Raw genomic sequence first — 14,226 nt, 5'->3', positions numbered from 1 at the left:
TAGGTTGCTGGCTCATGAACATTCTCCACCTGTTTAGCACAACTCAAAGCATAGTAAGATAAATTACACTCTTCAATAAGACGCTTAGGAGGTGCAATTGTCCTTTTTGACTTGCGTTGAGCAATAGGTAAATCCTCCTCTAACTGCAAAATAGGAGGAGTTTGCTGAACATCATCATGAGCATCATCCTCAGCAACATCATTATCATGGTCACCATGCTCATCAACAGGCTCCACCTGCACACCTGTATCATCATCAACATGCTCCACCTACATGCGCATACGCTGCAGCTTTTTTCTAGAACATGATCTGAGGGCAAACTGTCAGTAAACATCACAGATTCATTGAAAACAACTACTTCTGCTCATAAAAGCCTTTCCTAGTTTCAGGATTCCACAATTTATAGCCTTTGACTCCCGAACTATAACCAAGGAAAAGACACTTAACAGCTCTAGGCTTTAATTTTCCATTATCAACATGAGCATAAGCAATGCATCCAAAAACTTTCAACTGTGAATAATCAGCAGGCGTACCTAGACCATACCTCAATGTGAGTTCTTTTATTTAGTGGAATAGAAGGCGACCTGTTTATCAAGTAACAAGCAGTATTAGCAGCTTCAGCCCAAAAATGCTTGCTCATCCTGGCATTAGACAGCATGCAACGGGCCTTGGACATGATGGTTCTGTTCATGCGTTCAGGCCACACCATTCTGTTGTGGAGTATGGGGTATGGTGTGATGCCTAACAATGCCTTCCGATCTGCAATAATCATTAAATTCACGCGAACAAAATTCTCCACCATTATCAGTACGAAGCAATTTTACCTTTCTTTCAGTTTGTCCTTTCTATCATTACTTTCCAGTCCTTAAAAGTAGCAAAAGTATCATCTTTCTGTTTCAGAAAATAAGGCCAAACCCTTCTAGAGTAATCATCAATAATTGTAAGCATGTAACGAGCACCACCAAGTGAGGACTTACGGAAAGGACCCCATAAATCAGCATGAACATAATCAAGAGTACCTTTAGTGGTGTGAACAGAAGTAGTTGAAATGTACCCTTTTATGCTTCCCGAAAATACAATGCTCACAAAACTTTATTTTACTCGAAGTGCAGCCATCCAGCAGGTTTCTCTTCATCAATTCTGCCATACCATGGTGACTCATATGTCCCAAACGCATATGCCAAAGGTTAGTTTTACTAGGTTCATCATTAGTAACAGCAGCAACAGCGGAATCAGAACCAGGTAAAGTACACCCTCTAAGGACATATAACTTTGCAGAATTAAGATCACCTTTCAAGCAAACAAGAGAACCTTTTGATACCTTCAGAACGCCATCTGAACCGGAATATTTGTAACCTTCTGCATCAAGCGTGCTCAATGAGATAAGATTTCTGGACATCCCTAGTATATACCTGACGTTTTTCAGCGTGCGTGTCATGCCATCATCAGTCTTGATCTGAACTGATCCAATCCCCACAATGTCACACGGGTTATCATCTCCCATCCGCACAACATCCCCTTTCTGCACAGGCTTATACGAGCTAAACCAATTTCTGTTAGTGCAAATATGAAATGAACATGCGGAATCGAGAATCCATTCATCATGACCAGCAACACAACCAACAAATACTACCAGACAATCTCCAGAATCATCATCAGATGCAGCAGCAGCAACAGAGACCTTACCAGCCGACTTGTTTTTCCTCTTCTCCTTATTCTGTACTTTTCTGCAATCCTCAACATTATGATTTGTCAGATTGCAATAAACACAGAACTTTTTATTACCATGCGGCTTGGACTTTGAACGGCCTCTCCTTTCGTAGTTCTTTCTACCATCATTGCCATCATTGGATGATCTGTTTTCAGTTCTGCCTCTCACATGCAAAGCATCGCCCTTGGAGGACGACGTCCCGTCATTCTGCACCATGCCTCTCATCTTCTCCCTAGACTGGAGAGCCTCATAAACTTCCTTTAGGGTTAGTTCATCACGGCTCAAAAGTATGGTGTCACGAAAATTTGCATACGAATTTGGCAAAGAACATAGCAGCAAAAGACCTAAGTCCTCAGTCATCATACTTCACCTCCATCGACACTAGGTTCGGCGACGATCTTCTTGAATTCAGCGATGTGGCTCATCACTGAATCCTCCTCCTTCATCTTCAGGGTGAACAGCTTCATCTTCATCTGCATCTTACTGGTTAGATCCTTGGACATACAGATCAATTCCAGTTTCAGCCATAGTTCTGTAGCAGTTTTCTCTTTCAGACACTCCTGCAAAATATCATTATGAAGATGCAACTGAATTAGGGCGAGCGCCTTCTGATCCTTGCGGATCTCTTCTGGAGTCCACTCGGCCTTCCTCTTTCCGAAACTATCCAGCGCCTCATCATAGTCATGAGTCTGCGCCAGAATCCCCCGCATCTTGACTTGCCATAGCGAGAACCGCGTGTCGTAGTTCAGCAGCGGAAGATCGAACTTCATCGACGTCGTCATGAACCCTAACAGCAACCAAAGCTCCGGTACCACTTGTTATGAACGACGTATAAGAATATGTAGTAAAGAATCAAGCCACAGAGGAGACACACGATTTAACGTGGAAAACCCCTCCGATGTGAAGGGGAAAAACCATGAGCACCAGCCAGCAACAATCTCACTATCTCAAGAGTTTTGGGTTACACGCCTATGGCGGCTTACAAGAGAATCAAGTCTCCACGAAACCCTAGCAAGGGTGTATATATCGTACCGCTCGCTCCGTTAGAAGCCGGCGACGTTACAAGAGAATCAATGTCTCCACGAAACCGGCGACGGGCCTCCGCTTCGCTCCGTCAGAAGCCCGGCCTATATCCTGGAGTGAATTTGGAACAACTCCAACACCAATGAGGGCGAGCAGCCGACTCAGTCACATGTGCAGGGAGCTACCAATGAGGTCGAGCAGCCAATGCCGCTATCACCTGTACTAAAAGGTCTCACTGAGGAGGAATGGACATCACTACTCCAAGGCGATGAACGGGTAGATGATGTACCAGTTATTGATCCAACATCGCCGAGACTGCCATCTAGGCCGCCATCTCCATCTCCCCAGAGGCCAGCGGTACCTCGTATGGTCAGCACATATGATCATAAGGCTCCATCAACAGAAGTCGACAAGTTCTTAGACGTATTGAAGAACAAGGCTTCATCTTCCGGTGAGAAATATGTAGCTTGCGGCACCTCTCGGCAAAAAGAAATGGATGAAAACCTCAATTTCTTTGCGTCAGATGAAGTCCCAGATAAATATGAGCATGGCAAACCATTCTTGTATCGGTGCGATCTGGTGGACGGCCCATGGGAACTGAATAAGCTGCATGGATGGATCATGGCCACAATGAAGCAAGGCATTCGAGCAATCACCGCGCGTGTCCCAAAAAAGGTTTTCATTGGCGTTCTCGATTACTAGATTGTGATCGATTTCGAGGATTTGCACAGACTTTACCGTCATCAACACCTCGATGTCCAGCTCATTACCGTATGGTGCTTGTAATACGTACCGCATACACGAGTTTTACATACATACGTATATATTTTATATGTCAAGTACCAGAGTGACTACCTATTCTGCAGGATGCAATGGAAAGAGGAAGAATTGATGAACGGCAGGTTCTCGGTAGCGTACCTTGACCCAGCACGAATTAGCGAGCCAGAGCACAAGTTCAAATTGAATGAAACGGTCAAAGCACAAATGGAAGCAGCACAGACACAAGCGGAGAAAAATGCTATAAAGGTAAAAGCCCACAGAGATGAAATGCACAAAGTGTCCGTGTACATTGCAAGAGTAATGAGGAAAAAGGCTCACAAGAATCATATCATGGCGACTTACAATTTTCGGTAAGCTACCTAGTTTAAATTACTATTTATATACTTGGTGCTATTTAATGCCATCTATAATATAAGTTATTCTAATATAATGCAGAGACCACTGGATTTGCTTCATTATTTACCCCAAGCATGGAGAAGCAGTGGTCCTCGACTCAGCCAAATTTAGGGCCTGTTTGGCAGAGATTCACCACTATAAAATGTGAATCTGAATCTGGGATTCACCGTGGATCAGCTCCACCGTGAATCTGAGATCCACCGTGTATGTACCAGGGAACTGTTTGGTAAAATAACAGATCCAAATTCACGAAAATGAGGTTTTGGTGGGAATAGCCTGTTTTGCCCTTAGGTTGTAATATGAGACATGTGGCTCACATCTTATGACTATATTCATTCAAAAAAGGTATATTTTTAAAACACAAATGCAATATGACACACCAAATATATAATTAATTAACTCATGTCAACAATATTTCGATTGTCCATACATAAAAATAACTAAAGATTAACTAAATATTATGATTGTTCATGACAACTTCTCAACATTAGATAGTCTTCCATTACATGCTAGTTGTTCCAAGCTAGAGCAAGAGCCGTGGCCATGCCGTCACGAAATACATCCATAGTGGCGGCATTGGCTTCCGAGGTAGAACCATCCGATGTAACTGCATATCGGTTATACCTTTCTGGTATTGTTGGGACAAAATGAGGATCATGATCGAAACGAGCAAAGTCCGGATCTTCACTACCATGTTCACGAATAAAATTCTGAAGGACCATACAAGCAACAACAACCATTTTTTGCTTCCACATCGGGTAGTTTGGCATCTTGTATAGAATTTGCCACTTCATTTTCAAAACTCCAAAAGACCTCTCAATAACATTTCGAATAGAAGAGTGAATTCGATTGAATTTTTCCTTAGGTGTTTTGGGTTCCATACCTCGATGCCACTCCGACATATGATATCTTTCACCTTTGTAAGGAGCTAGATATCCGGGCCGATTAGGATATCCGGCATCAACAACATAGTATTTGCCTAAACATGATCAAAACAATATAAGTTAATATTTTGTATCATAAAAAAAGAGACTAAACGATTAATCATTTTTATTACCTTGTGGAGGATGTGGGAAGAATTTTTCATCCACCAAGATTGCATTGCATAGCACACTAGTGTCATGCATAGATCCCGGTTGACCGGTGGATACATATGTGAATCGCATGTCAAAATCACAAACTGCTAAGACATTTTGAGTGGCTATCCCTATTTTCCCAATATACCTCACTTGTTCATCGGGTGCAAGAGAAACTCGAATATGTGTTCCATCTAGAGCACCAATACAATCCTTAAAATGTGGGAACGCTCGTCTATCATCTCTTATCCTCCTATGAACTGTAGGAAAATTGGGGTCCTTAGGTCTAATGAAATCCTTTGCCATGGCCATAAGAGAGTTAAGGACCTCATCAAATTTCCTAGACCATGTCTCACCTGAATGCTTGAACCGATTTTGAACTTTTCGACTAGACTCATTTCCGGCACATGTAAATAAAAACATGGCAAGCATCTCATAGGTACTCATATGATAGGATGGTTTCAGCCCATACCTCTCCACTAATAAACCATGGATGTCCTCGAATATTTCATTGCTCATACGAAGTTGTGTATGGCATTCCCCCGGAGTGTTCAGTGTCTCTAGCAACCAACCCATACCACTAGTGGTTGAAGTCCTTGGTGGGTTTTTATCTAGGTACATGTCACAATATATTTGGGCAAGCATAGCACCACTTAAGACAATTTTGAAAAAATCATCACTCTCATCACTGGAATCATCACTAGACATCTGCAAGAAATGATAACATGTCCACATGAGCATAAAAAAATTGACAGCATCTCTAAAATAGCACAGGAAAGCGACAACATGTCCAAATGAGCATAAAAAAATGACAGCGTCTCTAAAATAGCACAGGAAAGCGACAACATGTCCAAATGAGCATAAAAAAATGACACTAGCGACGACATGTCCAAACAACTAGGCCTTCAATTTCTTCCATACATCACATTGTACTTCCTCCTAAGCCAATCGAGCCTTTCATCGATGGGGAGGGTCATGAACATTTCTCTTTGCTCTTTCTTCACAAACAACTCAGTTGCCACAAAATGCTCATCAGTCTTATATGCAGCCCCACATGCCACAACATGTTCCATAACTTGCTCAATGGTGATCCCACCTTGCCTTTTAGACACAAAAGAAGATGCAGACTCAGAAATCTTTAAGATGTGCTCTTGGATAACAAGGGCTGTGCTACTCTTAGGTTTCTTGGGGGGCTTCTCCAAAATAACCTTAGCCTTTTTCTTACCATTGTCTGTGATAGGAGTGACCTCCTGAACATCATCTCCATTTTCAAAAGAGTTGTTGTCACCATCAAATGTGTGCTCGATAGTGTGGTGCTCAGTGGGGTACTCAGCCTCTACACCATCAGTTGGAGTGTCATCATCAAGGGGTATGATGGGGTTGGAATTCATAGGATCCCAATGATCTTGCTCCTCATTAACAATGTTTCCAAGCATCACCTTCAAGTCATCTTCATTTTGGATAGGCTTCTTCTTGAACTTGCCAACACCACTAATTTACTAAAACATATGAGAACGTCCAAAAGAAGAAAAATTTCTAAGTTGCAAAAATAAAAATGTACATAGCATAACAAATAAAACTGACCTTTGTTATCTTCTTCCACCACTCAGGATTCATGTTGATAGTTCCTATATTCCAATTGAACCCAACCCCCATTTGCTTCCTCATTAATTTCCTCCAAGCACCATAATCCCTTCTCAACTTGTCCCATTTGTTCTTTAGTTGCATTTTACTCAACATTATTCCGGTGGACTGAAAAAACCTATCAGATACCTCGATAAAGCCTACATTGTTCAAATGTGTGTTCGGCCGATTTCCTTTTCTAACTTGCTCGGCAAAAAACTTACAAACAATTGTATTTGATCACCCAAAATCAAGATTTCCCCAGCACTGTACAATTGTTGCACAAAATTGAAAGACAAATTTATACCTCATCTTCTTTTGCCCTCTTGTTGGTCAATAGAGCGTGCGTCCTCGGTTGCTACTGCGACGAACTACCGCCTACTTGACCAGTGGCCACACCCCCAGCGCCCATGGCTGCCTACTGGCCAGCCGGTAAGGGCTGCTGGCCGGTCAGTAGGGGCTGCTGGCCGGCCAGGAAGGCTTGTTGGGCAGCCAAGGCATGCTGGTGGGCGCCGTCCATGGTGGGCTGGAGGCCGCCCGCGCCTACCTGAGCGCCGGCCATGGCGGGGTCGACGCCGGCCATGGCTCCCTGCCAGCTGACTGGGGAGGGTTGAAGGCCGGCCGAACGGGGCATGTCCGCGACGCCGGGAGGAGGAGCTCCAGTGGCCGTGCCCTGTAGCTGACAAGAAAGCCCAACCCTAGGTGCGTTCTTTCCCATGGATGTGGACAAAGAAGGAGGTGCAGGAGGTCGAGCAGGACCGGATCTACCGGATCCGGCCATGGAGGGCTCGCCGGAGTGGAGGGATGGAGGGAGGGGATGGGCGGCGCGGCCTCCCTGGCCACGACGGAAGAGGAGGTCAGCGCGAGGCGTGAGTCGAAGGGGTGTCGTAACCCGTGAGGTGGGGAAGAAAGGAAAGAATCGAACCGATAAGGGTAAGGGGTGTGTAACTAGTGGCAAAGGTGGGTAATTTTTATCCAACTTCACGAGGAGGTACGAAACACCCATTCGTGGAGCACCCCCTGAGGAGCTCCACCAATTTGGTGAATCTGGTCTCTAGATCCACCGTTTTGGTGGATTTGAATTTGGTGGATCTAGGGTGTTTGGGAAATTTTTGGTGCAGTGGAGCTGAAAATAGTGAATCTGGAGCTGGTGAATCCCTGCCAAACAGGCCCTAAATCCTTCCAAGTGGATGAATTAGCATGGAAAACCATACTACCAATTGGATCGAAGAGCAATCAGCTTGGCAAGTGGTCACCAAATTGGGAGGGTCGTTCTTACAAAGTGATCGAAGTCATATTCGGTAATTCGTATATGCTAGAGACACTGCAAGGTGAATGTCTCACAAGAGCAATCAACAGGAGGTATTTGAAAAAGTACTTTCCAAGTGTTTGGAAAGAAGCCTAAGTGCTCTCCAAGCAATGGCCCATACATGTATCACCCTTAGAATAAAAATGGCCGATGTATACATTACCCTTAGTCGCTGAGCAGCCGATGATATGGGTATCGTCGTTGTTTGGTTTTGTTTGATTAAGTGTTTTCAGGTTCATGCATCATTCACCTGAAAACAGGGGGCATATGTTGACAACCAAAATTGTCCATTTTGTAAGGTTGTCAAAATGTGAAACGGACTATGTCATTGCGTTCCTCTCGTCAAAATGGTCAAAAAACATATATGGAACGTCCAATTGGAGCCTGGATGAAGGAGTTATGCCCCTGGGAAGATTGCTTCCTTGCCGGCAGTTCCGACCCAAGTCGGAACTTCCGACTGATCCAGCTCAGGTGCCTGAGGTTATCCCCACGTCAGGAGTTCCGACTCCCAGAAGTTCTGACGGAGGTCAGAACTTCCCGCGGACCTAATTAAAAACCCTGTTCGGATCTGGCCTTTTGGATTCCGATCTAAACTATTCCAAACTCGTGGAAAACTTAAAAAATAAATCTTGGAGAGGTTTTCTACTAGGATAAGACCACCCCCTCTATATATATGAGAGGATCATGGCTGGTTGAGTTCCCATCTATCCAATCGTCAAACAAATCAATCTACTACCTCTACTCCAACCCTTTTACCCTCTTCTCCAACCCCCATGCTGTTCATCCCTTGATCCGATGACCCGGGATGATGCCCTAGGCTTGCCGGCTGACCTAGGGCAACCCGGTGACGTCCTTGCCCTGATGGGGTCCCTCCCGAACGAGAGCTTCGACGGTTTCTTTGCTAGTTTGACTAAAATCTAGCTGGTTCTTCGTCACGTAAGCACGTTGTTTATCCTTTGGTGGTTTGCTGGTAAACCTCTCCGTTCTTCACTGGGAAAGTGTGAGATCTTGTTGCGTTTTTCACTCTGTAGTGGCCCGGGCGTCCAAGCCCCTGTTGGTGTTTGATTCGGATCACTTCCGACGTCAACAACATCAAATATGTATACTATGAAAATATAATTAATGAAGAATCTAACGATACTTATTTGATATCATAAATCCCTATAGTTCTCTCTTTAATTTTGGTCAAACTTGAGGTACTTTGACTATCCAAGAAAGTTATAATGACTTATAATTTGGAACGGATGGAGTACTAGTGAATGGCCGAGGTCTGGGGACTAACAATGTATATTAAAAATGTTAATATCAGAACAATAGCGGGAACAATTACCATGGAGAGCTCCACTTCAATCCCTTCTATAAAGGTCCGACTGCTTGCTTTCTTTGTTCATGCGTACTCTCATGACTCCCCCTTTGGCAAAAGAGCACTATCCTATGCACTGGAGGTCAGAGGTGGTGGTGCAGCTGATGTGTCAGTGTCAACCCAGGAAGTCATAATGAACTGGGAGCCATCTCTCCTCATTCTCAATTGAACTGAGCTGAACAACAGCATCATCAAATGAGAGTGTCTAGCTTCTCCTTCTCAGTTGCCTCAGTGGTGACGGTGGTCGACTCAGTCATGATGCTCGAAGTGACAACCGTGCTAGTATCCAAGCCCTGACTTACCGGGCTCTCAAGTATATCACTCAATGACCCACTCTGGAGAGGCAAAGAGTGAACTAAGCAAATCTAACTGCAAGCTGCCCCCCTAGCAGTGGAGAGATGCCTCCAAAAGAATTGGCAGGTTGTGAAGCACGAGGATTCTGGAGCCCTGAACTTGCTATCATCTCCTGAGAGAAGGTTGGTACTGACGAGGAGGGGACAAGTGTTTTCTTCTATGGATTGTATGAAGCACGAGGATTCTATTTCTAGAGCCCTGCACTAGCTACCATATGTATGTGCCAAAAAATTTAGGAGATAAAGGATTTGCTTCTATGGATTGTATGAACGTAAGTGTAAACGTGCATCTGTTTGTGATATTGAATATGCAAATGTTGGTTAAATTAGGTCAATTTGTATACTTTTTTATATAAAAAAAATCAGTAGTTGGGTTTTCTTGTGCCGGCAATATTATTTTCTCTACCGAGCTATGGCAAAATCAGTAGGCGGCAAATGTTGGTTATCTTTGACGGTATTTGCCAAACAACACTCCACAATGACAAGGGCTGCCATGACTATCGTCGGCGGCGTGACGTCGGGTTCCTCATTGGTCCTTTGTGTCTACTCGGAGATGGATGGATGTGGACGTAAGGATGCATAAGGTGTAAAGGCTGTTTCTGTAAAAAAAAAGGGGTGTAAATGCTGTGGGACGGAGTAGCGGGAGCCTGACGTGGCGTGGTTGGTGGCTGCTTACGGTGGCGTGTTGTTCTGCGGACGAAGCCAGCTGTTACGGTGCCGTTCGACGAGTTCCAAGTTCAAACCCCCCTCGATATGATCGATGTGTCATGTGTACGTAGCAATTGAAATTTCGGGCACTTACGGTCATACAGTTTGAAGCTCAGTGGCCCAAAAGCCAGGGACAGCTGTCCAACAAAGTGGTTGGTTAGCATATAGTAATACTATTAAGTAGGATTATTTATAGAGGACCAGTGAAAATGCACCTACGGCACGCACGAGTCTATAGAAAAAGTACTTGTTCTTAAAAAAACGTCTATAAAAAGTACTTGTTCTAAAAAAAGTGCCTATAAAAATTACTTCGTCATACATCAATTTATATACACGTCAGTCATGCAAAGTTGAACCAAATTAGTTAAATACAATGAACACGGTACAATATTTGGTATAGGTATGTATATACTGATATGGCAATTACAGACATAGGTGGCTGCAAATTCTGTTTCAGTGGCCATGCTTTGTGGATATTACATTCTTGTTACCATATATGATAAAAAAAATATGATTGATATAAAAAGATTATATGTTAAAATTATATATAAAAATGAACAAGGTACAACAAAGAATATGTGGATTGATTTTCTGTTCCGGAAGAATTGAATACCGTTCATTTGATTCATGACATTTAATCTATATATATTTCCCTATCTACCTTTGACGGTATTTGCCAAGCAACACTCCACGTTGACAAGGGCAGCCTCACGCATAGCGCCACTTTTTACCTTCCACTTATCTGATGCAAGGGCCCTGGTGGATGGTTGCCGCCTGCAGATGCTCCTGTACTGCTAATTAATACAGTGTGCCTTAATCTTTCTTGTGACGACAGATTTTGAGTTGTAGCGACCTGCATCCGGCCCAAATCCAATCTTGTGAAGACGGCCTGTTAGCACAGAAAGAAGCAAACAAAACCACTAATGGAGCTCCCTCTGACATGACTATCTTCGGCAGCGTGACGTCAGGCCCCCCATTGGTGTCTAGTCTACTCGGAGATGGATGGATGGACGCATATGCGTTGTGGACGTAAGGATGCAGAAGGTGTATTGGATGGCGTCGTTACGTTGGTGGCAGCTTCGACGGTGGCGTGTTGTTCTGCGGACGGAGGCAGTTGTGGCGGTGCCGTTCCACCCAAATCGACTTATCCTCTGGATATGATGGATGTGTAGTACGTAGCCACTGAATTTTCGGGCACTTACGGTCATATACAGTCTGAAGCTCAGTGGCCCAAAAGCTCGCCCCCAGGATATACGGTGCACGTGCATGCCCACATGTAAAATCCGGATTGATCTTGACCAAAAGAAAAATTACAGATTAATCTTAGCCTGTCCACATGCAATCCGGATCGGACCAACAAAAAAAAAAGGGAGAAGATCATTGTGTACGCGATCACCACGTCCACATAGATAGCTATCATCTATCTATCTATCTACACCTAAAAAATCCCTACAGCTATCGTCTGCATCGCCCCACCCCACGGCAAAAAAAAACAGTAAAAAAAATCAACCTCCCCGTTTCCAAACCGAAAAAATCAAATACGGCAAGAAAAACCATTTCTGAAAAAAACATATACACGGCAAAAAAAATCCGTTTTAGAAACAAACTCTTCTGCATCCCCATTTCCAAAAAAAAATACGGCAAACAAGAGTTTGCGAAAAAAAGATACAACAGAAAAAAAACCGTTTCAGAAACAAACTATTCCACATCGAAAATCATATACAACAAAAAAAACTGTTTCCAAAACAAAATGTTCTACATCCAAAAACATATAAACGACTGATTATAGGCCGATGAAACCGATCATCGAGTTTGGCCCTCAAAAAACTTGGTCTCTTGACCGACTACGGCATCCAGTCCAATCAGCATCCGCGTCGCCTGTACTTAATAAATCTACGGGCGTTTTTCATGATGTTCTGGAGGAGGTAGTCGATGAACAGGCACGTTACTAGACGCCTCGTCGTCTGGCACACATTGGCCCGCATAAGGTCACATGCCTCCGTGGCGTTGGCCTGAGACGGCAAAGACGAGGAGTTGACCTGAGACACCTTCGAAGACAAGAAGGTGGTAGACGGAGACGTCGTTGACGACAGTGCAGAGGATGAAGAGGAGGTGCTGTGTATGTACTCGTAACTATCAGCGAAATTGATGTCGTAGAGCGATACGACGACGAGGGCAAGCAGGACGCGCGCGAGGACCAGTGTGGCAACGGTGACGGAGATCATTCGTGACAACGGAGTGCCATTGTGGAGCTTCATGGCCGCGAGGTACGTGAACGCAAACGACGAGAAAAAAACAAATCCTTGTGAACAGACACTCCAACATGAAAAAGATGACAAGGATGTAGAGAGTAGATGAAAAGATAGCATGGTTCCATATATATATATAAAAAGAAAATTTAGAAATAGTTTAGGGTCGCCAATATAAATTTGTGTATTATTTTTTTATTATTTTCTAAAAATAATCAAATTTGTCATCTTAGAGGAAGCAAGTGCCCTCCTGAGGCCAGATGAGCAAGCCATTGTTGACTTGTTTGCCATTTTCAAGAAGCTCGTGGAAAAAAAAAACATCTTGACTCGGCCACTCTCCAAGTCAATCGGCTTTATATCTCGGGGAGTCATACGGCGGAAAACTAGCCAAGTGACACTCGGACTTTCTTTGAAAAAGGCTATCCTCGCAGGCACGCTCAAGCTCGCGCTTGGAGGGATTGTCCTTGTAGGAGATTCTTGGATGTCGCTGATCAAATATGGTTAGACTTTATATCACTAAAATGTATTTGGGGGGTGGGGGGCATATGCTCCCACAGCTATACATGTAGCTTCGCCCTTGAATGGGGGTTCTTCAAAACCAGACCAAGTGAGTGTGCTTGCTAACTTAGCTAAATAGTATGTACATATTTCATCAACCCTACGCCGAGGAAGCGAATTCCCTACTGAGGTCAGATGAGGAAGCGGTGGCTGACTTGTTTGCTTAACTTAAGAAGCTCATGGAAAAAGAGATCCTGACTCAGCGACTCTCCAAGAATGGGTGAAGTGATAGAGGAACAGACACTAGCAAGTCAGTTTGCCATAGCACGCCAAAACATTTACGTATGAGGTCACACACATATGTAGTTGTGGGTGCATATGCCCCCCCCCCCCCCCCCCCCAATCTAGATTTAATGATAAAGACTAAAATTTTACCATATAAGCACCCTCAAGGAAGTTGCATATGTACCTTCATTATACCCGCTAATATGTGTCTGAGAAGTTATTTTGTCATCAGTACCCTTCGTTATAGCTCTAATATTCACAATAAGTCGTTTCATACATAACTATATATTTAACCTTGGTTCACCCCTTCTCTCTACACTCTAGGTTTGAAACTGACCTCATGAGTTTGGTGTGAGAAGTTCTTGAGCCTCCGCAGGAGACGTTGCATTTCTATGACACTATGAAATACTATTCTAAGGCAATCATAGCCTATGTTAGGTTGTACAAAATCCTAGAGTTCTACTGGATCCTTGGAGCTAGGCACATGGTAATAATGCGTCAATCATATATACTTGGTGGTAAAAATGAAGCAAACCGAAACAATCTACTTATGCATGTCTTTATTTTCCCCTTATCTACAGGTGCTGGTTGATCAGCCTTATGTCGCGTTCCGCATGATAGCTAACTCCACGCAATCTCCTGGCGCAACATGTTGGACTATGAGAGTGAGCTACGTACTGTGATTCTAAAGCTTGGTAGTACTAATTCTAATTAGTCATGGACTTGATTATTATCTGGCAGTCATGTTGTTAGTGCCCATCAATTAAACTGCAAGTCTATTTGAAATTTAATAACGACAGCTAATACTTTCTAATCCGGTATTAATATTCACTACTAAGTAGTTGATGCATG

At 43.7% G+C, this 14,226-nt stretch overlaps 1 protein-coding gene and 1 pseudogene across 1 annotated transcript; both read right to left on the bottom strand.

Moving 5' to 3' along the window:
* Positions 1 to 4,419: 4,419 nt before the first annotated feature.
* On the bottom strand, positions 4,420 to 5,292 carry LOC136494002 (protein ALP1-like; annotated as a pseudogene).
* A 599-nt stretch (positions 5,293 to 5,891) lies between these two features.
* LOC136494000 (uncharacterized) lies at positions 5,892 to 7,192 on the bottom strand. The gene is made up of 3 exons (XM_066490135.1): positions 7,157 to 7,192; positions 6,571 to 6,738; positions 5,892 to 6,464 (listed from the first exon to the last, which is right to left on the bottom strand). Exons 1-3 carry the CDS (start codon positions 7,190 to 7,192, stop codon positions 5,892 to 5,894), a joined length of 777 nt encoding a protein of 258 aa, XP_066346232.1.
* Between the last annotated feature and the right edge of the window lie 7,034 nt (positions 7,193 to 14,226).

This window comes from Miscanthus floridulus, chromosome 11 (assembly GCF_019320115.1).
Source record: "Miscanthus floridulus cultivar M001 chromosome 11, ASM1932011v1, whole genome shotgun sequence".
NCBI classification, from domain to species: domain Eukaryota; kingdom Viridiplantae; phylum Streptophyta; class Magnoliopsida; order Poales; family Poaceae; genus Miscanthus; species Miscanthus floridulus.
This window is presented reverse-complemented; position numbering and strand designations above follow the sequence as displayed.

Bases quoted from the DNA above. Each gene is read 5' to 3' on its own strand.
- LOC136494000 (XM_066490135.1), bottom strand. From the start codon at position 7,192: ATGGCCGGCGTCGACCCCGCCATGGCCGGCGCTCAG. The intron at 6,739-7,156 runs GTAGGCGCGGGC...AGGTTTTTTCAG, and splicing joins CCGCCATGGCCGGCGCTCAG to TCCACCGGAATAATGTTGAG. The intron at 6,465-6,570 runs GTCAGTTTTATT...GGTGTTGGCAAG, and splicing joins GGTGGAAGAAGATAACAAAG to TTCAAGAAGAAGCCTATCCA.